This window comes from Caretta caretta, chromosome 7, assembly GCF_965140235.1.
Source record: "Caretta caretta isolate rCarCar2 chromosome 7, rCarCar1.hap1, whole genome shotgun sequence".
Taxonomy (NCBI): Eukaryota; Metazoa; Chordata; order Testudines; family Cheloniidae; genus Caretta; species Caretta caretta.
Genome location: NC_134212.1, coordinates 83,554,567 through 83,580,441, shown reverse-complemented (window position 1 = coordinate 83,580,441; position 25,875 = coordinate 83,554,567). Strand labels below are relative to the sequence as shown.

The following is a 25,875-nucleotide window of genomic DNA, read 5'->3' as shown; positions in this document are numbered from 1 at the left end:
TTATAAGTTTTTTGTTTCCTAATTGCCAAGACGCCATCACTTCTATTCAAGTTAGCTTTCGGTATGAAACCAGTTTTTCTAGAAAGTTGAGAAACATAATGCCTGACTTGAACATACTGGTACCATAGCTGAGTGGGCCAGTTAGAGTTAGTTTTGATCTCTAAATAAGTTAGAAAAGTTTCTTTACTGAATTGCTGGCCAACTGTATGTATTCAACAGTCTACCCTTTTCTGAGCAACACCCTGGGGTCAGTGCTACCCTATGTTCATGCAGATTTGCTGCCAAGCAGTAGAAAAAACACCCTTCATGTTCAAGCCACCTGTATAACATGTTCAGCTCTTCAGAGTTTATCTAAATTCAGGCAATAATGAGGACTTGCAGCAGAAAGTGTATAATGGATGGATCACCCACACATGAAAGCCAGTGAGAGGCTTCAAGAACTATTGTGTACAAAGGTAAAGAGCACAAAGATGTCAGGTTTACAGGAAGTCTTTATTTTTAATTACAGAAGATTTTGTGCACCATTAAGACCATGTTCTATTGAAAGCAGCTGCCCGTTTCCCCCTCACATCTATAGCAGGGCAGAAGGGATGATCAAGAGTTCTGCCTGCTGAATTAAAATGGCTCCTCTCACAAATAAGCTCTACATAGGTATTTATACTGAGCTTGCATAATAGAATCTGAATTACTTTAAGGAGCATCCTTGCCCAAGTTTTTTATGCCAATCATTCCTGACAAGGAGGAACCTTTTAAAAACTCTAAGATTGGGGCTTGGATCTAGTTTAATAGACATGGGGCTGCGCTATCAGGATAAATGTCATGCAGCCAGTAAGGCTAAGGGAAAGATGCTACAGCTAAGGAGAGCTGGATGTTCTCCTCACTGATGCACAGGGAAAAACCTCATATAAGGCAGATGCTTTGATAGCCACTACACAAACTTTCATCACATGGAGTGAAAAACTGCAGCTGCTTTGTATCTTTCTATGCTTTTGAACATGAAGTATTTTCAGATCCTGTACTAATTCCAACAGAAAAGCTATACGTCATGGTTTTGTATCTCATTCAACTTAAAAACCCCCCAGTATTGAGGCTGTACTACTGGAGAAAGTAATGGAAAGGTAAGAATTACAGTTAAATTTAATCAAGTTAGTTTCCTAAGATGTCTACCCAAAAGCATCCCCAACAAAACACAAACATGTCCACATTGAGACAGCTCCCGCAGCTCTTGCCACACAAGCTGTGCTTTTAGATTGCTCTTTTCTTTGCTACAATGATGAGGCACTTAGGACCAGATCCTCAGCTGGTATAAATCAACATCACTCCACTAACTTCAGCTGAGCGATACTGATTTACACCAGATGGGGATCTGGCTCTTAAAAAACTTACTTCCAGTTGTAAGTGGAGTCAAACCCCAAACCTTCCTTCTTTGGATTATACAAGAAACATTTCAAAAAAGGTAGTTTTACTCTTCACTTACAAGTCAGTAAAATTTAGGATGGGATGTTTAAATAAACCCAAAGGATTGAGAGGCCCAGGTCACATTCACTTGCAATCCCTAAATCTCTCAGACGGCTTTAAGAATCTGAGCCTTTATTGTCTTGTCCCAAGTAAGGGCAGAGTGCTCAAGAACACTGCAGGAAAGTCAAAACCAACCAACCATGGAATTTCAATTTAGTCAGCCTATTCTGGTTTATTTATTTTACAAGTAGACACAAGGCTGTTAATTCACAATGGAACAAACCCCACGCTACACCACTCCCCACCCAACAACCCCTCTGCTCCAAATGCACAAAGAACGGTACAGTTTTAAGGCTTTTGTTGAGTCACCATTGCAGAGGAGTTCCCTAAATGGCAGCAGCACTGTGAACAAACCTGAAGGCACAGGACCTTCAGAAGGGAGAGGAGAGAGACAGTTCTTGAACAGACCTGGACATTTCCCCCATCCCCACCCAAACAAATCTCAGGATGCTTAATCAAAACCATGGCAAATATTTTCAGCTGGAAAGGTTTCTTCTAGTACCATATATGACGTTTGCAGTGCTCAACGGCCTAGGAGAAAGAGGAAGAGAGGTGTGAAAGAGAGGCCTGCATTGACATATTAATAACATAGCCAGTGTCAATTTGCACGAATAGCTTGGAGCACCAGCACCATTCAGGATTTCAGAGCAAACTGATATTAAATCAAACTCTCCTGGTTTTCTTTAGTGGTCCTAATTAGCACTGTATGAGATGCTTCACCAGGAAAGACTGGGGCAAAGGAAGCCATAAATACAGGAAAGCCCTGGTTTGATGTATGATTCTGACCGCTCCATTGCCACGGGCTAAGGAGGAGTGCATCCCACCACAGGAAACAACTCACAGCTCATTGACCTGCTCTGGTTCTTGCACTGCTCTTGTCACCATGGTACCTGAGCATCTCTTATCAGTTAACAACAATCCCTTCAGCTCATCAACTGGCTCCATCAACTGGAAGGACAGATAGCCAAACAAGCTAAGGCTCCATTTATACCTTAAATAGGGAGTCTGAACTACTGACAAAGGGATCAGGGAGTGGGAAATTAAGGCCTCTCCCATACGAACACAGTTAAATGTTAACCGAGCTAAAATTGGATATTGTTTATTCCCAAGCTGAACTTCTGCTTTACGCAACTCACCCCTCTGTACTATTGGGTAACAGCCACTAAGTGCTTATGTTGCTGTGCTAACCCTTTGTGCTGGTATTAGTGAGTCAGTGGAGTTTTCTACAGGAAGCTGTGTTGAAATTAGCAGCCTGTATACGCATCTGTATATGCACCAGCAACCATTCTGTGACTGAAACAGTCATCCAATATGAGGATGGAGCATGGGTAAAGAGTAAAGAGACTTGATCATACAAGTATTCAGCAACTGAAAGATTTTCTACCTAGCTAGTGAAGAAGAGAGGCTCATGGATCTGCAGCATTAACTTGCCATGTTATCTCACCCAGTACTCCTGACCCTGGTTGGGACAGGGCAAATATTTGTTCTCCATAAAACCTCCAGCCTTGCTTTTTCCTGGGCAGAGCCAGACAATTGTCACAGGTCATGAAGATGCTTTGTACTATGGTAACTTTGGACAGGTAAGAGTGCAAGTTCCAGAGGAAATGGCCAAGCCAGATGTGGGCTAAGCTAGCTCCTTCTATTTCATCTATGGATGTGACCAACCTTCTTCCCAGATGATCTCATTCCTTAAGGATGTATTTTTAGTGTCATAGTCAAAATTTTAACCTAACTCCTCTGTATTAGCATTTGTGGATTTCTCCGAAATAATCTCAGATTCCCAAGGGGTTAAAAAGCATTCAAGTGAGCTGGTTACACCTACTGAGCCTCTCAGCTCCGAGTCAACTGTTCAAAATTGCACCAGTGAATTATTGACAGTGAAGCCTCAGGTTTTCGAAGCAGAAGAGTCCCATTAGGTCAATCCCACTGCCAGCACAGGATGGTCACTCCAATAGAACATCTAATCCTTTGGCCAGCATAATAGTAAGTGTTCTAGTAGTGACACATTTACACTTCTGAAAGGGGCTGAGCGGTAAGCAAGAGCTGACAAGCCTCTAGTCTATTCCCACCAGGTAAACTTCCCTTTCCCGACAACCAGAGACCAGGCATTTGGAGTTCTCTCTCACAAATGTGGCCTGATTCTCCTCTCATTTACACCAACATTACAATGATGATAATCCATTTAATTCAATGGAGTTACTCCTCATTTAGGCCAGTGTACGTGAAAGGAGAATCAGGTTCAATATTTTTAAAATACTGGTACTTTAGTTTGTTGCCCATTAATTTAACAGCATCTCAGACTCTCCCCTCTGGGGGAACCTCTGGTGACTTACATTGCATTTAGTTGCAGTCTCCATGTTCTTACACCAGTAGCTTGGGCCCCACACACATGGATCTTCACCCATGAGATCCTCTTTGGATGATACACAAGCTCCTATTTTCTGTGCAGTGAAAGGAGAGAGAGAATGAAAGGTGCAGTTGTGTCTTCCTGTTTACCATGGGCATCAGTGATCTCACTTCTTCCCCGCCATGATTCAGTGCTGCCTGCACAGTAATGACTATTTCCAGTGGGGGTTCGAGTGTGTAGACAAAGCAGATGCAGTGCCAGGAGTTTCCAACACCATAGTGCCAGACTGCTATAGCCCAGTTGGGTCTGTAGCTGAATGAACAGACTTGTGAGAAGCCCCTTGAGAGGACACCAAATTTCAGACTTTAGATAATTTCAGATTCTATGCTGGCTGCAGATTTGTTGATCTAATATTGAAGATTGCATTTGAAGCAGGGACATGCACTTCACACTGCATTACATGACCGTTACGTTTCCTGCAATTGACTCACAGGGCAGGGAGGAGAATAACGATTTGCATGTTTAATCTTTGCAAAAGGTAAATACTGTAAATCTATTTCTTCTTTCCTGGCAAAAAAACAATAGTCTATGAACAGCTGCCCTTTCATGAGTCCATGCAATTGGACAGCTAAACTTATAGTATACTTCCCCCAAAGCATATGCTAGCGGAACTACTTACAGTGCACACAAAAGAAGGATCCATTATCTGTACCAGGAGTCGTAGGGCTTCTGGTTCATACTGCAGCACAATCTCATCACACTGTAACAAGAAGAGATGGCATGAGACTGAATGCTCTGCTAGACCATGACGAGATGAAGACAAAGTACCCTGATTCAAACAGAGGAACCCCAGATTGTCTTGTGATTTATAGATGAACATGTTTCCATTGCGATTGGGGAGGAAGTGCTTAGGGAGAGTCGTTCAGCCCTTTAGAAGTGTGCAGTGCATCACTACAGATCAGGAAGATTGTACAAGAAATGTACAGGCTATTGCTTTCCTTCCTTCCTCACCCCACACTCTGTATGCAGTGAGGCAGGTAGGAGAAAGGGAGGAAGAGAGGGAGCTCTTATGACCCTATGTTGAAACACAAAACTTGCACTCCTGTGCAGGAGCTGGCCAGAAGGTGGCCCTGCCCTGCACTCACATGCTATAAATGTGTCAGTTATTTTCAGCAGCCCAGTGCCAAAGTACTGAGACAACCAAATGCTCTTCGGCAGCTAGTCTGTAGTTCTGTTATGACCTTTTCCCCCCAAGATGCAAAAGTGCGGCACCAAGACGGCAGCCGTGACAGCTTTTACCCAGACAGCAAAAGGATCCACAAACTCATATTGCTACATAAAGCTGGATTTTTAGACTGACAGTTCAGGATAGGTGCCAACTCCTTTTACCCTCCTCCACACGTCCCTCTGACTGTTATTGCAATGACTGAACAGCTCAGATACGGTGCAATGACAATAAAGGACAGTATAGGATGCATTTCCTGGGCATGACGATGTACACCCGAGTTACCACATGAGGCATCTATCTCTAGAACAGTTCTGCAGCAATGCTGGACTAGGTGGCTTTATACATTTGTCCATTTTGTATTGTGCTCAGATTCTGATTGGGAGGCAGGCTGCCACATATCTAGGGACAGGTGCTGCCATCTGATCTGTCAGAGATCAACTTGCTCTGTACCCACGCAGTTTATTTTGAACAAAAAGAAAGTCTATATTATTTGGTGCTGAGTAAGAGGGGAGAGATCCCAGCAGGGATTTAGAACTAATACACATTCCAGAGTCTCAGCTGCACTGTGGCCAGTTTCAAAGCAGAGTCACCAGCCCATGAACCTTTTCATGATTCTCCAAATTATCATCTGCTGGAGATGGAGGCAGTCAGCCATTTCAAGCACAGAAGCCACTGCGAAGACTCGGATATTAATGCCCAGCCTCAGTGCACGTGAATTTGTTCTCAGTTGGATTTTAGAAAGGATAATCTAAAATATATAGGTGTAAAGCATTAAGAGGCGGGGGAAGCAGCAGATAGGTGACAAGCACTGTGGATGGGGTACAACAGTGGTTCTCAGCCAGCAGTACAAGTACTCCTGAGGGTATGCAAAGGTCTTCCAGGGGGTACATCAACTCATCGAGATATTTGCCTAGTTTTACAACAGGCTACATAAAAAGCACGAGCCAAGTCAGTACACACTAAAATTTCATGCAGACAATGACCAGTTTATACTGCTCTATATACCATACACTGAAATGTAAATACAAAATTTATATTCCAATTGATTTATTTTATAATTATATGGCAAAAAATGAGAAAGGAAGCAATTTTTCAGTCAGTCACAGCGTGCTGTGACACTTCTGTATTTTTATGCCCATAGTTTTTTGCAAACAGGTTTAAGTGAGGTGAACCTTAGGGATACACAAGACACATCAGACTCCTGAAAGGAGTACAGTAGTCTGGAAAGGTTAAGAGCCACTGGGGTACAAGACATATGTTTTAGCCAGATGGGTAGGAGACATCAGATCTTCCATCCCCACAATAGCTACTTGCAGTTACCTTGTCTGTCAAGGGTTTTGGCAGTAAATGACAGCCCTTCACAAGCAGAGTCCCAATTTCAGCCTGTGTCTCATTCTCCTCCAGCTCATCGTCAATATAAGTTACAACAATCTGACACACATTGCAGAACTCGCCAGCATTTACCGGTAACGGCTCCAGAGCACTTCTCTCTAGCAGACATACAGAACATCAGAATGTTAGATATCCACCTTTCTAGTGAGAGTTCTCAGCAGCTTAGTGTGCTCTAGTCCCAGATCTAGGAACCAGTCAAAGGCTCCTTTCCTCCAACCCCAGCAAGGGGCCTCAGATGAATACTGCACTAGTGCCATATATATCCGGAGATTGGACTCTTCACAAGTAAACAAGCATGCTTTGGACAGGATACTGGTCACCCAGTGCTTACCAATGTATGAAGGGCTACTCTTGGGGCAGCATTTCAGCATGATGCATACAACTTCGGGATTAGTCGCTTCCAACAACATGACGACGACAGCCTTGCCATAGGAGTCCACAAAGTCCTTACACTGCCCTAAGACACCATGAGGTAGCATGTAGCAGACCTTCTCCATTTCTTGGACTATTTGCTTCTGCAACACAAAAGCAGCAGGTGTCAGGAGAAGAGAGAATAAATCTATGCAATCTATCCTCTATAGTACCTCTGTAGGGGGCAGATAGATCTCAATCTTCTGTGCAATTCTTCCCTCTGCTGCAGACAAAAGTTTTACTGTGTTGATTCACCCACTAAGCCTAAAAAGTGTCTAAGCCAAGGCCTCTCCTGCACCAAGCCTTGGGAGGAGCTTGCAAGCAGCATTTAGCCTTTCACAGAATTTCCTCTCCCCCTAAAAACCCCTAAGCGACGGAAATGAGAATACAGGACACAGCTAGGGCTATTGCTAGGGCTACATACCAGCTTTCTTACACCCCCATAGCAGCAGCAGGACATACTCTAAGCTGGGAGCTGCACCCATAAATAGCCTCTGCAAGTTCTGCATCACTGAACAAAAGGCCACATACCTCGGTCATGTTGTTGCTCAGCAGGCTCTCTGCTGCCTTTACTGCAATCTCACATATACCGCACAGGGGAGTTTTATTTTCTGGTCCCAGGTTTTCCTGCTTATTACAGCACAACAGAAAGTTCATGTAAAACAATAATCATATGGGGTAGGGGATACAGTCGTTTCTAGAGAACCCTACTGCTTTCATCCCTATTAAAGTCCATGTGGTGTTTTCCCCAGTGATCTGAAAGACACTGCTTTTGCACTGAAATCTCTCAAAAGATAAATTGGAGAACTGGTCTTGCATCAGTGGGATGAAATTCAATACAGATAAGTGCAAAGTACTACATGTAGGAGGTACATGTACATGTACAAATGTACAACTACAAAGTGGGAAACAACTGGGTAGGCGGTACAGCTGAAACAGACCGGGGATGACAGCTGATCACAAACTGAATATGATTCAACAACGTGATGCAGCTGTGAAAAAGGCTAATAGCATACTGGGGTGTGTTAACAGGAGTGTCATCTCTAAGACATGGGAGGTAATTGTCCTACTCTACTCAGCTCTAGTGAGGTCTCAGGGGGAGTACTGTGTCCAGTTTTGGGCCCCACAGTTCAGGAAAGATGTGGACAAATAGGCGAAAGTCCAGAGGACAGCAACAAAAATGATAAAAGCTTTAGAAAACCTGGTCAATGAGGAAAGGTTAAAAAAACTGGGAACTTTTAATCTAGAAAAGAGAAGGCTCAGGAGACGGATAACAATCTTCAATTATGTTAAGGGCTGTTACAAAGAGAACTGTGATCAATTCTTCTCCATGTTGACTGAGGGTAGAACAAGAAGTAATGGGCTTAATCTTCAAGGTAGATTTAGGTTAGATATTAGGGAAAACTTTCTAGCTATAAGGATAGTTAAGTACTGGAAGAGTCTTCCAAGGGAGGTTATGGAATCCCCGTCATTGGGATGTCAGGGATGGTTTAGGTTACTTGGCCATGCCTCATTGCAGGGGGCTGGGCCAGAGGACTTCTCAAGGTTCCTTCCAGCCCTATTTTTCTATTATTCTAAAATATAAGCTGATCTGATTGAGTTATGTGCATGTGAACACAGTACATTTGAAAAAAGGCGCTTTTGGGATTCTAACAACTGAAAACTCAGACTAAACTTCAACCATACAAGAGATTAGCCCTCACTAAGGGCTAGTTCCTCTGATGAGGAGATAGAATTGTATATCACAGATAACGTTTGAAGCAACTGAAAGCGATGTCCTGACTAGAGCTGGGGAAAGAGGGGTGTGGGAGGGGTTAAGTGAAAACATTTTGGCAAAACAAATCAAAGATCAAAATTTGTAAAATTTGAAAGTTTTGATCAGTGCTAATCCTGACCAGGCCCTAGTTCTGTACTGCATTTCATACCACCTCTACGAAGGGAAGCCGTTTCACAATCTAACCCCAGAATAGTGAGATCGGTACTTTATACCAGAGATTCAGGCTGTTCAGTACACAAGGAAGTCTGTATTTATTGCCTGACTTTGACCCTTCCTCCAGCTCAGTGGTTCTCAATTTTTTGTATTGATGACCCCTTTCACACCGCAAACGTTTTTTTATATTTAACACTATTACAAATGCTGGAGTTAAAGCAGGATTTGGGGGTGGAGGCTGACAGATTGCGAGCCCCCACATAATAACCTCACGACCTCCTGAGGGGTCAGAACCCCCCCGCTCCAGCTCATGTGGGTAATATGCAAGCCTTGCTCTTTCTTCAGCAAAACAACAGAGGGTGCTGAAAGACTCATTTTACCTCCACAGGCTGCTTCATATTGGACATATGCATCACTTTAGCTGGACCCAGAGACTGGAGGGGCACAGATTTCAGGGAAGGACAGAATCCAACTCTGCCACAAATATCCTTTGGGTGCTGGAGAGAGATACACAAATCAAGTAAGGACAAGCTCTATGAGGTTATATCCGCTCTATGAAGAATTCCCTAAAGAGGGAGGAGACAACCCAAACCAGTGTTATAAAGGTTTCAATACACCTGGCAACTGTAGTTTCTATACATTCTTGGAGGAATTGGGTGGTTGAAGGTAGGTTACCAGGCCAGCGGTCTGATCAGATTTCCTTCGTAATATACTGTCAAGAGGACACTGGATCTGTAGATAGTCTGGATTTAAGGCTAGCTCTTAGGTACTACGTGCAGCTTTGTAAAATGTCTTGTTTTCAGTACCCCACACGAGTGCGCCAGCAGAGCTGTGTAATCCCTGCTGCATCCTCCCAATTAATACCCTATTTCTCAAAGTATAAGACATGCTTGACATAGAGAAGCTTGTGCAACCTCAGATAAATAATAGACAAATTACCCAGACTCCAAAGACTGTGCATAGAGAGAAGCAATGCCTCCAAGATGTAGCCAAATTTCTGACTACATGGCCAGACACTGTCTTTCCCTGGGTCACACACTGGGATAAGCATTTCAAGAATTAATTCTGCAACAGCCGCACCATGTCCCTGCAACATGATCTCACGCTGCACCATGACAGACACAGGATGCATAATGCTAATCTCACCCTGGTTTTACCCTAGTGTAACCCCATTAATTTCCATGGAGTTATTCCTCATTTAGTCATTGTAAGTGAGAGCAGAACAAGCCCAAGGTCTCCCAGGAAATGACTAGTTATAAAACAGAAAGGCACTGGGAAAGCTGGAACCTGAAGGCCCCATTTTTAATTCCCAGTTCAGATTCTCATGCTACCCATTTTAGTGCTCTGACCCATAAAGATTACCCTAGAGGAGAGCTGGTCAGAGCTTTCAAACATGAAAATAAAACAAAAATGTCAACTCCAAACCAAACAAAAAATCATGTTTCATTTCAAATATTTTTCACTGAAAAGTCAAAGTAGAACCGTATTTGCAAAACATTTCAGTTTCAGGAAAACAGCACTTTTCATCCAAAAAAAAAAAAAAGAGAGAGTGAGTTGGAAAATTTCAATCAGATATAGTTTAGGCCCTTCTTGACTTCAGAGTTAGAGCAAGGAACTGATGGAGTAATCTCCCTGCTGGCTCCAATGTCCTCACCTTTATCATAGGAAGGCCTTCATACCTGCTTCCCAGCTCACCTCCTCACTATTAGGTTGAAATCTTAACTGACATCTGAGCTGGGAGTGGGAGCAGACGCTGGGAGCAGGAACTAAGATCTACTCATAGGAGATCTCTCCCTAACCCTCCAAACATCCCTTGTATCTGTCAAAGCTGACTGCAAGCCACACCACACCTACAACTAATTAGCAAGAGTTGAACTACACTTAGGAAGGAAAAATCAAATGCACAACTACAAAATGGGGAATAACTGGCTAGGTGGTTGTACTGCTGGAGAGGATCTAGGGTTTAATAGTGGATCATAAATTGAGTCTGAGTCAACAATGTGATGCAGTTGCGAAAAAAGGTAATATTCTGGGGTGTATTAACAGGAATGTTCTATGTAAGACACAGGAGGTAACTGTCCTCCTCTACTCAGCACTGCTGAGGCCTCATTTGGAGTACTGTGTCCTATTCTTGGCGGCACACTTTCGGAAAGATGTGGACAAGTTGGTGAGAGTCCAGAGGACAGCAATAAAAATGATAAAAGGTTTAGAAAACCTGACCCGTGAGGAAAGGTTAAAAAACTGGGTATGTTTAGTGTTGAGAAAAGAAGATTGTGGGGGACCTGATAAGTCTTCAAACATGTTGAGAGGTGTTATAAACAGGATGGGGACCAATTGTTCTCCATGTCCGCTGAAGGTAGGACAAGAAGTAATGGGCTTATTTTGCAGCAAGAGCAATTTAGGTTAGATATTAGGAAAAGTTTTCTAACTATAAGGGGTAGTTAAGCTCTGGAATAGGGGGGTTGTGGAATCCCCCTCATTGGAGGTTTTTAGAATAGGTTGGACAAAACCCTGTCAGGGATGGTCTAGGTTTATTTGGTCCTGCCTCAGCACAGGGGGCTGCACTTCATGACCTCTCCAGGTCCCTTCCAATCCTACATTTCTATGAATCTTTTAGATGAAAAGCAAAAGAAATGCACCACCGCCGGCAAGTTTAATAAATAACTTATTGTTCTGCTGGTGAAGAAGCAGGGTTGTTGAAAGAAATGATGAAACAACAATTAGAATTCAAAAGAAACCAATCAAGCAGTCACAATATCTATAGAAATTCCACAAATAAAATGGGAACCTGCTAAGGAAGACACCCCCTCACCACCAGTCCACCTGGATCCCAGTCATCTTTATTAGAAACATAAAGCAATGGTTTCATTGGCATTGTCCATTCCAGATTCGTGCCCAACACGCTAACAGCCAATTTTCCTGCGATTAAAACAGGGACATCCCTCAGTCAGACTAACTCAGGTCAGAAGTTGAGTACTGCCAAGGGCAAACCCAAAATTTTCCGTGTGTTCTTTTCCTCACCTTAAAATATTACCGCCAAGTACTAGCTACAATCCACATTTAATTAGACCAAATATATAAATATTTGAATGTTCTTGTTACTATATAAAATAATGTTTCCACATCCCCAAATGGCACTGAAAGAACAAATCCCAAACAGGACCTCATAACATCCCTTCGAATTTGAAAAGGTTATGTTCAAGTAAATTTAAAATCTGGATTATTCTTTAAAAAAATAAGATTCTTTACTTTAAAGGCAGCATTGCTGTCTAGCAGTTAGAGCTGGAATGAAAGTCAAAGTGGGATTTTGTTCCCCACTGATTCAAAGTGACACCGGGCAAGTCAACCACTGTGCCTCAGTTTCCCCAAGTCTACAATGGGTATAATAATGCTTAGCCACCTTTCTGGAGCGCTTTGAGACCTTGGATGAAAAGTGCTGTGTAAGTGCAAAGTGCTACTTTGAACAATGATTTTCATCTCACAGCAGACGGCAGGGCCTCACCATCACTGCCATGGACATGTTTCTCTTCTTTTCTCCATAGCTTTCAATCCAACCCACACACAAATTTCAGCTGCCTCAAAGCCTCCACAGCTGTGAAGTATTTTTGGGGATGTGCCACAGCAGCTCCATTTTTCATTTGTTCCATTGGGAGGGACTTACTCAGGTATATGTTTGCCTAGAGAGCCGAAAGTGTGTAAAATATAGGAGAAGAAATCTACAGAGTGGGAAAATTTAAGAGCCCCACTAGGTGGAACTCTGACAGGGCCTTCTGCACCCAGAGTGACAGAGCTACCTAGAATTGAGACCATGGCAAAACTAGACTTTTTTTTAAAAAAGCCTAAATAAAAAACTTTCAGCTGTTATTCTTTCCAAAATTCACTATCATTCCTGCATGGCCTAAAAGGATCCGTAGGACATTAACCATGTAGTTTTCACACTGCCTTAGGATTCCTCAAGGTTCATTCTGAAGGCTTCAAGGTAATAAGGTAACTTTTTCCCGAACGAGCTCTGATGAAGAACCAGCACCAAGAATAGAAAAGATCGAAAGAAGATGTATTTAACATCATATTCAGCTTACCATGTGCTTCATAAACTGGATGGCAAACTCTGAATATTCAAAAACATAGCTCTTGCACTGTGGGAGAGACAAACATCCCAGTAAATACCAACAAACCATTTTTGCCACACATCACTGTTAATGCCACATTAGGAAGGTGATTACACCAGTGTCAGAAAATTCAAAGCAATGGTTCCCACAGATGTTAGCATGACCTCAATGCACATTTTTTTGAATTATTCTATGTGTTACCTTTCAAACCTTATCAGAAGTGTGCAGTGTGGAAGACACACAGTCACCGGGGGGGGGGGGGGGGAGGAATCAGAAATGAACTGCTGGACTTCTGCATATAATTTTGCATTTTTGGGCCTAGCTTTTTAAAGAATCCCTAGCGTTACCTCACCTGGCTCTGGAATTAATTGCCACTCCCCTCTAAAAGGTATCCAGCATTTTGGATGCTTTCCATGTACAGAAATTATGATATTTTAGGAGTGGGGAGAGAGAAGGAAGAGGAAATTAAGACCTTTAAGAGCCTACGGGAGTCAGGTGACCAAAACTGACAGTGTTGACCTCCTACCAAGGACCAAATGAGTTGGGCACTAGCTCCCCCAGATGCCTTTGAAAAGCCCAGTCTTAACCATTTAGAACCCAAAGTCTTGGGTTTGATAAGTTGGCTCAGTAAATAAAATGGTGTCATGTTACCTACACTCTCAACAGCATTATTATTTATTTGTATTTCAGTAGCACCTTGTGCAAGGCACTGTCCTCACCCACGAAGACACAGCCTCTACCCCAGAGAGCCCCAATCTATGAACATAAGCAAGTAGGCAGGACAGTGGAGAGGGATAACACACAGTTAGCGTATCCACAATTTCTTTAAAACCAATCATTTTTGTCTCTCCCCAGTTCATCTTCAGCCTAGCTAATGTTAATTAGTAAACTTCTTGTCAGGATCTTGGCAGAAGTGGGTGGAGGAAGAATTTGGAGGAGGAGAGGATAGAGGCCTTACAGACGTTTCATCAGGAACACTGTTCAGCATTTTCATTAAGGACAAATCCAGCCACAAACATTCTGTCCACATGGAAGAGCAGGAAGCGAATGGATGCAGACTGTGAAGAAAGACTCCACAGCAGAGCACTTATGGCCTCTACCAAGCAAACAACTGTTCAGTACCCTGAACCACCCTGGCCACCGCTGGAGGCAGTTCAATTATCTTAGTTAAATCAAAATTCTGTTACCCCATTAGCCATGTTAGGTCCCAGGTGTTCACACAGCTGCTTGGCGGTAGCAACTAAGGACTCAGTGAAGAAAGGCCCGGTTCTCACTTTTTCCTGAATGTCAGCGACCAGCTGAACACAGTCTCCACACAAGTGTCCTCCCTCCTGATGAAAGATAAGGGGAGAGCCAAACATTAAAATACACGGCCATACACTAGTGGTGCTGCTATGTCCTCACTACTAACAGAGGAAGCATTCACAGCAGTTCTGTCATCAACACTCTTTCTAACGTAGCTAATCTTCACAGCACTACAAGGAGGCAGGTATTATCCCATTTGACAAGTGAAGAAAGCCAGGCAGAGAGGTTAAGTCATTTGTCCAGGAAACAGAGAGAGGCCCTGTCAGAGCATTAAGGCTGTGTCTACACTGCCACTCTCAGCGCTAAAATTTCAGTGGTTCAGGGGTGTGAAAAAACCACCCCCGAGTGACAAATGAAAAGCGCCAGCACAGACTGCGCTTTATTGCTGGGAGCTGCGCTCCCGTCGATAAAAAAATAGAGGTATGTGCAACACAAAAGAGCTAGTAAAAGGTACTGTGTAATTGTACACTGGGAGGGAATAAAAGTCAGAGACAGAAAGCAGGGTACAAGTTCTAGCCGTGGAAGAGAAAGAATAAAAACACATTAGCATAAGCCAGGAACGGTCCCATATCTAATCAAACTGTCCCTTGTTACTTGCTAATCTGTACATGGTTACTGTTTAACATTGATATCGTGGCAGCACGTAGAGACCAACTATTGTGCTAGGCCCTGCATAAACATACAGTAAATGACAATCCCCGCTCCAATGAACATTACTCTTCAAAATATAAAGCTGTTTCACTTAATGATGTAATCCGCTCATACACACGACACTTTGAATTTTATTGCCAAGGTCTTAATATTGGTTGTTTGCCACTGCTACTCACTTAGCTCCACTAGACTCTTAGATAATTCTTGTTGTTTACATGTGATGAAAAATTCAGAAACAATCCAAATTATTGTATGACCAACAATGTTAATTTTCTCTATTATTGACAACACCTTAGTCGTTGATTTTATTTATTTTTAAATACCCACTAACATGCATTTTAAAGTGTGTTTACCATACTCTACCGCTGATCACTGCAAAGGGAAGGGAAGAGACCTCATTAATTCAAAGGGCTGCCGTTCATTCTAAACTGAAACTGGAACAGTATTTCAGCCAACGTAAATCAGTGTGGTTCCATTGCCTTCAGTGAGACTATGCCAATGTACAGCAGCTCAGGAACTGGCCCAATAAATTTCTGAAGTCCAATTGGCAACTTGAAACCTGAGCGGGCTTCCTGCTGTCTTGCATTCTAAAGCCATGTGTTTGTGCTCCCAAGTGTAATCAGTTTGGTATGTGTTATTGAGAAGCATTGTGACACTGAAACAGAACAGAACACAGCATGCTTCCTTTGTGTGCAGCTGATTAACTGAGGAAGGTAATCTGCCCATATTGCATCCTCACCAAGCTCTCTTGCTGGGGTTTGTCCTGGGGGTAAAGGAGAAGAGGGACATTAGCAAGGAAGGGAGACATCATTTCAGGGAAGTCCATCACAGGTATCTCATTGGACTGCACTGGCTTCTGAATCTTCAGAGCATCCTCATGATTCTCCATGGATTTGCACAAGGTGATGGCACGGCATACCACATCAGGGTTGGACTAAAAAGAACAAAGGCAGGCCAAGTCATCGCTCTGTTGACATCCACAGTCCTAATCAAAGTTACACCTTGGGGGAGGAGATAGATACAAATAAAAAGCAGCACCCGTCCCAGCTACTTAGTGCCCTCAGAGCAGCGAAGTGAACAAAGCAACAGTTGCTAAGATACCCAGCAAGGAAATTGTTGACAGAATGGAAAGGTTTATTTTCCCCTGGCAATCCTCCTCCCCCCGCCCCACTTTTGTACACTGGAACCTGTTTCATTCTTCCATTGTAGTGCTGATGCAGTCCCATACAACCCTCTAGCTTTCTTCTATATAAAAAGTGACAACTAGAAAATATGCAGCCAGCCAAGCTAAATGCTTTAAAGATGAATGGAAATGAAATTTTAAACACCATACAGAGAAGGCTGGTGCAGGCATCAAATTGTTGTGCAGAAATAAACATTGGAGACAGAGGGAAAATTAAGTTAAAGACTTATCACTAGACCCTGAGTCAGGATATCTGGTCTCTGTGTTGCTCTTGCAGTGGGCTGGTAGAAAAATGGCAAGTATTTTCTATGGAAATTTTTGAACCAAAAAATTGATTTCAACTGAAACTTTACTAAACGTTCTAGTGGCTTTTTGTTTAACTAAACAAAATGAAAATGTTAGTTATGTTTCATATTGAATTTTTTTGTTTCTGGGGTTTTTGTTTTGGGTTTTTTGGGGTGGGGCAGGCTGGGAAATAAAAAAAGAAAATTTTCAAATTGAAATTAAACTAAACAAACATTTTTGTTTCACTGGAGAAAAAAATGAAGGATTTTGAAGGAATCAAATACCTATTTCCTACGAAAGGTCATTTTTCATCACAAAACTATTTGACCAGCTCTAATGGTAAGTGACCTCACTAACACATAAAGGGAACCTGCAAGGAGGGAAAGGAGGCATTTGTGCCCCTTTTTGCTTCATTATGACGTATGAAGAGGCCTGGGAAGTTTGTTTTTTAATATTAGAAATGCTGGTGTTGTCTACCCTGGAAGTCTCCATGGTAGCTGGAGAACATTGTGATATAAGAAGTAACGAGGACATGAAACCTGACTAACTGAGAGGGGGAGTTTCTTCAGAGTGTTAAAAATCTTAAATGACTGAGAAGCCCTTTGAGAAGGAAGTTTGGAAAACTCAAAACCCCCCTACCCTCCAGCTAAGGTCCAAGAGAGTTCTACATCTACACAGGGCCGGCTCTAGGATTTTTGCCGCCCCAAGCTCTGAGAGTGCAACTGCCCAAGCAATAAAATAAAATAAAATAAAAAAAGGTGGCCGGAATGCCGCCCCTGGAATTGTGCACCCCAAACATGTGCTTGCTTTGCTAGTGCCTAGAGCTGGTCCTGCATCTACATTCCTGAGACCTCCAGCATGTCTTCCTGAAAAATCAGAGAAGGCCTTGACACTCCTCATATTTCTAGTGTTAAAAAAAAGCAGAAATTATTTTGTTTTAAGGCTCCATTCCTTAATTTTGGTTTTAATGGTGTCATCAATTGCTGCAGGTCAAATAGGGCCCTGAATTCAAATCTTGGCAGGTAAATGAAGAATTTGTTTTATCAGCTATCTAAAGATTTTGGTTTTTTATTACAGAAATTAATGTATTGGTCTGGAATCTGCTTATATGCTCTTTCAGAAGCCTATTACCATATTATACATTATTATTGTCTGAAAAGGGACAAAAAATGCAGAAAGTCAACTTAGAATAGAATATCAGGGTTGGAAGGGACCTCAGGCAGTCATCTAGTCCAACCCCCTGCTCAAAGCAGGACCAATCCCCAACTAAATCATCCCAGCCAGGGCTTTGTCAAGCCTGACCTTAAAAATATCTAAGGAAGGAGATTCCACCACCTCCCTAGGTAACACATTCCAGTGTTTCACCACCCTCCTAGTGAAAAAGTTTTTCCTAATATCCAACCTAAACCACCCCCACTGCAACTTGAGACCATTACTCCTTGTTCTGTCATCAGCTACCACTGACAACAGTCTAGATCCATCCTCTTTGGAACCCCCTTTCAGGTAGTTGAAAGCAGCTATCAAATCCCCCCTCATTCTTCTCTTCCGCAGACTAAACAATCCCAGTTCCCTCAGCCTCTCCTCATAAGTCATGTGTTCCAGTCCCCTAATCATTTTTGTTGCCCTCCGCTGGACTCTTTCCAATTTTTCCACATCCTTCTTGTAGTGTGGGGCCCAAAACTGGACACAGCACTCCAGATGAGGCCTCACCAATGTCTAATAGAGGGGAATGATCACATCCCTCAATCTGCTGGCAATGCCCCTACATATACATCCCAAAATGCCATTAACCTTTATGGCAACAAGGGCACACTGTTGACTCATATCCAGCTTCTTGTCCACTGTAACCCCTAGGTCCTTTTCTGCAGAACTGCTGCCGAGCCATTCGGTCCCTAGTCTGTAGCGGTGCATAGGAAGGAAGAATCCCAAGTGCAGGACTCTGCACTTGTCCTTGTTGAACCTCATCAGATTTCTTTTGGCCCAATCCTCCAATTTGTCTAGGTCCCTCTGTATCCTATCCCTACCCTCCAGCGTATCTACCTCTCCTCCCAGTTTAGTGTCATTGCTGAGGGTGCAATCCACACCATCCTCCAGATCATTTATGAAGATATTGAACAAAACCGGCCCGAGGACCAACCTTTGGGGCACTCCACTTGATACCGGCTGCCAGCTAGACATGGAGCCATTGATCACTACCCGTTGAGCCCAACAATCTAGCCAACTATCTAACCACCTTATAGTCCATTCACCCAGCCCATACTACTTTATCTTGCTGTAACTTAACTAGTAGTTTTACATCATAAATCTGTATCATTGTTTTTCCCCCAAACAATTACCAATACTTGTTTGCTCAGCTCTACGATCATTATCATGCCAGTGTCCACCATCTTCTTGCATTTGACTGACCAGTCTTGGAAAGGAAGGTGCTGGCATGACTTATCCAAGAAAGCACGGATCCTTTCCTAGGAGACAAGAGAAGAGGGGAGTGTTATGGGTTGTGTTCACATACACCATGACAAAAAGATGTGTAAGTTCTTCACATTCTTAGGAGAGACTATGGGAAATCTGGGCAAATTCTTAAGCTCCACACTGGGGGAAGACAGACTTTCAGCAGAACTGGAGTATGGATGGATGAAATATGTTTATTTCTCCAGTCCCAAATTTAAAAACAGACAGTCCCAGATCTTCTGGGGGATGAAAGAATGCCAGTGCTGGCACCTACAACATTGTGGTAAGAGAAAGATTTCTTGCAAGACCTGTCACTGTGAGAAAGAATTCCTATAGATTTAAAGGCTTCATAAGAAGTAAGCTCTCTAGCTTATAAAATACAATCCAGGAGATCCACTATCTGTTCTCTCTGTTTCATAGACACCCAAATTCCAAATAGAGATAAGAAAGGAGGCTAAAAAAACCTGACTACGTGGATGGACTGCTGACCAGATGGAATGGCACTTGCATCAAAGGGAAAGAGGGGAGAGAGATGCATAGCTGCTCCAGAATCCCCTTGCCATATCACACACCAGATCTTTGCAGCTTCTTCAGAGACTGCATGGTAACTCACTTTCCTACCCAAGAGGGTAAGGGAGGAAAGCACAAAAACATTCAAATGACAGTGTTTTACAGCAAGTCAGTGGCATATCAGAAGTAAGTAGGAGCGCTGAATCTCCCCATGGGAGATACAGGGAAAGAGACCCCCTTTGCTAGAGATGCTGAAGCCCAACCCCTCCCTGTATCCCATGATTCTCACTTACACCAATTCCCTTTTTAGGCACCTTTGCACTGCAGTGTAACCATTTGCACTGCCAGAGACAGCACAGTGTAAAGGGGCCTTAAAGTACATGACACTCTCGACCAACGTCTGCAGGGAAATTCCTGACTAGCAGGTAGGTAATAGTAGTATTAATCTACTTCCAACCCCCAAGTCAGTCTCAGGTTTTGTGAACATCCTGATCTTACACCGGACAGAAGATCTTACAGTTGCTTTCCTTTTCCTCCCTTTGTGAAACTCAGGTAACTGAAAGAACAGGAGTACCTGTGGCACCTTAGAGACTAACAAATTTATTTGAGCATAAGCTTTCATGGGCTACAGCCCACTTCATCGGATGCATGCAGTGGAAAATACAGTAGGACAATTTTATATACACAGAGAACATGAAACGATGGATATTACCATACACACTATAACGAGAGTGGTCAGTTAAGGTGAGTTATGACCAGCAGGAGAGAAAAAAAACCTTTTCTAGTGATAATCAAGATGGGCCATTTCCAGCAGTTGACGAGAACATGTGAGGAACAGTAGGGGGTGGAAATAAACAAGGGGAAATAGTTTTACTTTGTGTAATGACACATCCATTCCCAGTCTTTATTCAAGCCATATTTAATGGTGTCCAGTTTGCAAATTAATTCCAATTCAGCAGTCTTTCATAACAAAAGCCACTCATGATATTCTCCCCCTTCCTTGCCCCTCCCTGGGTCACCGCTATAGTTGTAAAGGCATCTGGTGCCCAACGCCCAAAAGGTTGCTGGGTTCTTCAAGCTACTTACAGCTGTGCGATTGTCCTGCAAGATCTTCCCAACCATCGATACCACCATTTTACACATAGAGCAAGGGATGCTTTTCTAGGGGATAGAAAAGAGAAAAAAGTTACTTGAGAGGGACCTAAATGTTGGTATATAAATGAAAAATTTCCTTTCCCTTTCTTGTCTCTGTATCATATAGTGAAGGAGGAAACTAGCTTCATATAAGCCCAAGTTTCAACCTCTGTTCCTCCAAACTTCTAAAAAACCCCATTCCCCTGAAATCTCACATGCCCCATCTCATCCCAGGATAGAATTTTTCTGGGAAGGTTTGTTTTGTGGGTATGTGGGGGGGATGGGACAGGGGGACGGACAGAAAAGGAGTTTTAAAGCTACTGTGCTTCCAAAAATTCCTGTTATCATTTATTCCAAGAAAGTTTTCTTAACACTTTTTTGTCCTCCAATCTCCAAACTCATGTTTACTTTGCCTGTTAGTGGGGTCTTTGGAGTAGGGGTCCAGTGGGGGGCAGGGGGGAAGAAATGACAAGAACTGGTTTTTGAACAGAGATGAATGTTATATAACATGAAAATTTATAAATATAAAACCCTTTACAGTACACTCACCTGCTGCTGGCAGAGGTGGGCATGGGGAGAGGAGAAAGGATAAATAAGAAGGGGCAGGAGATTGGGTGGGGTAAAGAGATGGAAGCACAGAGTAGGGAGATTGGGGACTGGAGATAGAGGGGTGGCATGTGGAGCCATGTTTCTCAATCTCAGAATGGGGTATGGCGGGGAAGAGGAGCTTCATGGAGATGGGACAGAAGACTGAAAGGGGGGAAATATAAGAGGGTATAAGGTACCTGGTGATGGGGCTAGGAGAGGGAGCATGAAACAAAGGCAGAAAACAAGTGGCATGGAGTGGTCCTAGGTGACTGCAGGAGACAGAATGATGGAGTCTTATCCCGTTAAACACTTTGAATTCCTAGACATTTTAGCAAAAAGAAAAGGAGTACTTGTGGCACCTTAGAGACTAACAAATTTATTAGAGCATAAGCTTTCGTGAGCTACAGCTCACTTCATCGGTTGCAAGCAGTGGAAAACGCAGTGGGGAGATTTTATATACACAGAGAACATGAAACAATGGGTGTTACCATTGTTACACACTGTAACAAGAGTGATCAGGTAAGGTGAGCTATTACCAGCAGCTCATGAAAGCTTATGCTCAAATAAATTGGTTAGTCTCTAAGGTGCCACAAGTCCTCCTTTTCTTTTTGCAGATACAGCTACTCTGAAACTAGACATTTTAGATGTAGAAAACTTAAGTTTTATAGAATGGATCTCATCTCATCTGCCATCCCAATGCTCCCAGCTTTCTACCACTCCCAGACCCCACACAGGTGTCACACCACCACCACCCCTCTCCACATAACTTCCTGGGACCAGCTAACACCTGCAAGGGGGAACCTCTCTCTGATGGGCCTTGTGAAATCTGTCAGAACAGGGATCCTGCCGGCAGACTTTATACACCAACCTTACTTGCACTTCTGGCACTAAACAAAAAATCCCAACACACAGAGAAACTCTGAATCAAAAAGGCTCATTATTTAAAAAGAGCCAAGGACGAAAGCGCACCTCAAAAGAAGCATGCTAACCCTCCAAAATGGTATCAGACTTCCTTTACTAAAGTCCTACACCTTCACAAAATACAGCCCAATACGTTAACAAGTCTAGCAATGACCAGGTAAGGGCTCCAGCCAGTGCTAACTGCGTCTATGGGAGAATTTGGTGGGGGGAGGGGGGTAGGAAGGAAGTGAAAAAGAAATTGTCTCTTGGCCTGAGTGATTGGTGTGCAACGTGACATAAGGCATGAAAAGAGGAAGGAGGGAATTAAACACAAGGTCGGGATGAGTCATGAGGTCATAGAAAAGCAGATTTTCCCCACACCAGGCTGAGGGAAGAGAACACCTGGTGTGGGAGGGTCATCACTCTTTGCAAACCAGTTTTTATAGTTCAAAGGGACCTTTACACTTGTTGCCTGTTTCCCCACGCTTAGCCAGCTGGTGTCCCCCTTCCTCTTTAACCGGCTGACGTACACAGGGCCCAATTCCCACTTACACCAAGGCCTCGACACTACTCTAGCAGCAGAAAGAGACTTTAAAAGAGTCAGGAGACTGACAGACAGGGGCTCCCCACTGACAGAACTGGTCTAACGACTCTTTGCCAGCCCTGTTCCCAGCCCCCAGTGTAGGGGAACTTTGGGGGCATGTCAGTGCAGGCCGGGAGAATGACTGGAGTGTACTGCTTTTCAGATAATCTTTGGGAGGCAGAGAAAAGGGGCCATGGGAAGCAGAGTGTAACTTAGAGCAGCCCCAAGGCTAACTCTAGCTTACACCAGAGACTGAGCAGTGCCCTGAACATCCCCACAATATGGAGGACATACAAGTAGCTTAAAAGACACCTTAACCATCCACCCTGTTCCTGTCCCAAGCGCAAGGATGGAGCAACAGAAAATCAGACCCTCACTCATTATGTGCACAGAAGCCAATAGCAAGTTGCAGTTTTTCCAGTACACACAGTGATAATTGTGTAGTTAGAGAGATCTAGGCTAGTCCAACAATTATCTTCAGTTTCTACAGAAATGTTCCATACATGGGAACTCTTGGGAAAATGCATAGGCATCTACACATACTCACAAGCTTTTTATTTTTATTGAAAGGCCTACAAATTCTCCAGCATAAGTTTTACAGTGGCCTAATGTGACCTCTGGAATTATGCATTGTTTCTGATAGGTGTGAGAGTTACATGTTCATTCCTGTAAACTTCAAAGAAATAGGGCTGTCTGTTAGATTGGTGGCAGCCTGTTGTAGAAAGGGTATGAACCATGCAAGGCAAAGGGACTGAAAGAGAGAGAAGTCAGCCAGTCACTCTCTCCCTTTAGTTCATTCACTTCGTGCAGTCCTATTGGTATCAAAGAAAGACATGATACAAAATTTTTGGAGGACACAAACAGTTACAGAAAAGTGCAATTCAGATTTCAGCTCATTCCTGTAAGTAGGGCCTGAACTTTCCAGAGAGCTGCACGTGGGAATACAAGGGCTATGGCAGAAGATAACAAGCCTATTCAGGCTACACACTCACCGCGGGAAGCTTGTTCCAAACAGTCTGCTGGCAGTGCTCCACAGCCCCACACCGCAAAGCCGTCTGCAAATCCTGACACCAGTTCTCAGGACCCTCTGTGCACTCTTTCTGCCAGGAGACGGGGCTCGCCACAGCTGCCAATGAGAGAGAGTGTCCATTTTCAAACTGCATAATTAAGAGGATATTCAACCTTTGAAGAGGAGTTACCACACATTGTTCCATGTGGAGGCCTTGCCCATAGTCTCCATTCTAAGACATCTGTATTACATTTGACCCTGAGGTGTTAGACGGCAGTATAGGCCAATTCAGCATGTATTACATAGGCTGTCCCACATAACTCTGTAAGTCCTATTAACCCCCCACCCCAAACACTGATTTGTTTCCTTCTCCAATTACTATGTTAAATTATACCTCCAGCATACAAGAAACCCCTGGTTCGAATATGCTAAAAACCATGTAAGAGTCTACCCAAAAGAATATGGAAGCATCAAAGAGATAAATTAGATGAACTTTAGGAAGAGGATTCCAGAAACTTAAGTCCCAACATTCCTCCATTAGATCTCAGTCTCCCAGAATTCCCTGCCACTGCCTTCCTTCACACAAAGTATGCCTTGAAAAGGAAGAATATTAAAGTGTTTTCACTATTATTGAAGGGCTAACATTCCTGGCTGGTATGCATTTCAGCACTGAACTAGCTAACTAGAGTACTAGAGTAACTTCAGGGAAGTTTCCCTGATATTTTCCTGTGCAATGTAGAATATTCTCATAAGGGGAGAATTAAATCAATGCAGGCTAGTTCATTTCAGGACAAAGAGTGCACATTGCACATGGATAGCATCTGAACAGCAGTGTGCAAAACTCAGCCATTGTATAAGATACAAACTTGAGCACTTGCCTCCAGAAACTGCTCTTTAACCTCTTTAGGGTTTAGCCAAAGCCCATTAGCAACCAAACCCTACCAGACATGACTTCCACTCCCTCGGGGTGACTTGAAATCAAGTTTTGCTGTGGGAAGCAGTTCAAGACTCTGGATAAGCATGTTAGCAGGAAGTTTCACATACGCGATCAGCAATGAAACTGTGACAAAATTTCATTTAAATAGGCATCTTTAAGCTTCAGGGCGATCACCCTCTCGGAGCTCTTGGTTCAGACTTTCTGCAGACTCGGGAAGACATAACCAGAACAAAGGCCTCATTTACTGCAGTAAGATGTTTCCCCTGTACACAGAATCTTAACCTCTGAGTCCTGCTGGCTAAGGAAAACCCACACTTTGATGCGTCAAACTTACTTCTTACCTTCCCTTCTAGTTAAAAAAACCCACCTCCTCTCACTCACAATTAGCACCTTAATGTGTTATTCACAAAAAGCTAGTGAGGAATGTTTATTAACAATTGGCCCCTTTACGGTGTCTCTCATTAAGTCTGCTGAGGAATTACCAAACCAGTTTTAACACAAATACCAAAAGTGTGTACCAAATGCTGTGGTGGGATCTCTAGGTCCTACGCACTCTGCTGCAGCACACTGGCAAATCTATTAAAGTTTCATTTTAAAAAGGAGTTTTTTAATTAATTAAATGAATAATGAGATCCAGGCCACGGTCCCTGAGTTATTCATTTGATTGCATCCAGCATACTTTATGCTCTCCAGACATTTTTGTATTGGCAATTGATAACTGCATTACAGAAGTTGTTGGGGAGAGACAGAAGATTTTTACAGCTAGGTAGAGGATGGAACAGTTGGAGCTTTTTGCAGCCAAGATGCAGTGAGAAGCAGCTCAGGACAGTGGAATAAGTCTGTGAGCTGGAAGTTTTGGATAAGTGATCAGCAGTGAAACCGTGAATAACTTTTCATTTAAATAGTCATCTTGAAGCTTCAGGGTGATCACCTTCTTGGAGCTCTTGGTTCAGACTTTCTGCAGACACAGGAAGACATCACTGCATCCAGTTTTGCAAATTTTTACCTTAATCTCACTGTGCCTCAGATCCCAATCTGTAAATTGAGAACAACAACTCCTAGCTCGCAGGAGTGTTGTGAAGATAAATCCATTAATGTTTGTGAAGTATTCCTGGACAACGGTGATCAAACACCACAGAAAAGCCCATGAAGAAATTAATAATTACATATTCAGTGTATACTGTGGATGGTGTCTAGTAAGCAACACATGGGGCCATTCATTGAATGAGGATAAAAGAAAATATTTAAACTACCTCATTCTCTGAGCACCGTCCATCCTGTGCACTGAATTAGGCAGGGTTCCTGTAGATAAAAACACTATATGATCATGAAGACTCTCTTATAATGCATATACGCAAGGGGGCAGAACTAAGGTTGTGTAGGCAACCACAAATCTGGCAATTCCTA

At 43.0% G+C, this 25,875-nt stretch overlaps 1 protein-coding gene across 1 annotated transcript in view; it reads right to left on the bottom strand.

The window, feature by feature from the left end:
• Nucleotides 1-473: 473 nt before the first annotated feature.
• LOC125640046 (prosaposin) overlaps nucleotides 474-25,875 on the bottom strand; it is a 44,985-nt gene continuing 19,583 nt past the window's right edge. Inside the window, exons 2-14 of the mRNA XM_048858110.2 lie at nucleotides 23,515-23,648; nucleotides 20,404-20,478; nucleotides 18,696-18,821; nucleotides 15,631-15,825; nucleotides 14,123-14,266; nucleotides 12,906-12,962; nucleotides 9,207-9,323; nucleotides 7,428-7,523; nucleotides 6,817-7,000; nucleotides 6,414-6,583; nucleotides 4,545-4,625; nucleotides 3,852-3,959; nucleotides 474-2,049 (exon numbers count right to left, since the gene is read on the bottom strand). Of these exons, the coding sequence (XP_048714067.2) occupies nucleotides 2,014-2,049; nucleotides 3,852-3,959; nucleotides 4,545-4,625; nucleotides 6,414-6,583; nucleotides 6,817-7,000; nucleotides 7,428-7,523; nucleotides 9,207-9,323; nucleotides 12,906-12,962; nucleotides 14,123-14,266; nucleotides 15,631-15,825; nucleotides 18,696-18,821; nucleotides 20,404-20,478; nucleotides 23,515-23,648 (1,523 nt within the window). The 3' untranslated portion in view covers nucleotides 474-2,013. The remainder of the gene's footprint in view (nucleotides 2,050-3,851; nucleotides 3,960-4,544; nucleotides 4,626-6,413; nucleotides 6,584-6,816; nucleotides 7,001-7,427; nucleotides 7,524-9,206; nucleotides 9,324-12,905; nucleotides 12,963-14,122; nucleotides 14,267-15,630; nucleotides 15,826-18,695; nucleotides 18,822-20,403; nucleotides 20,479-23,514; nucleotides 23,649-25,875) is intronic.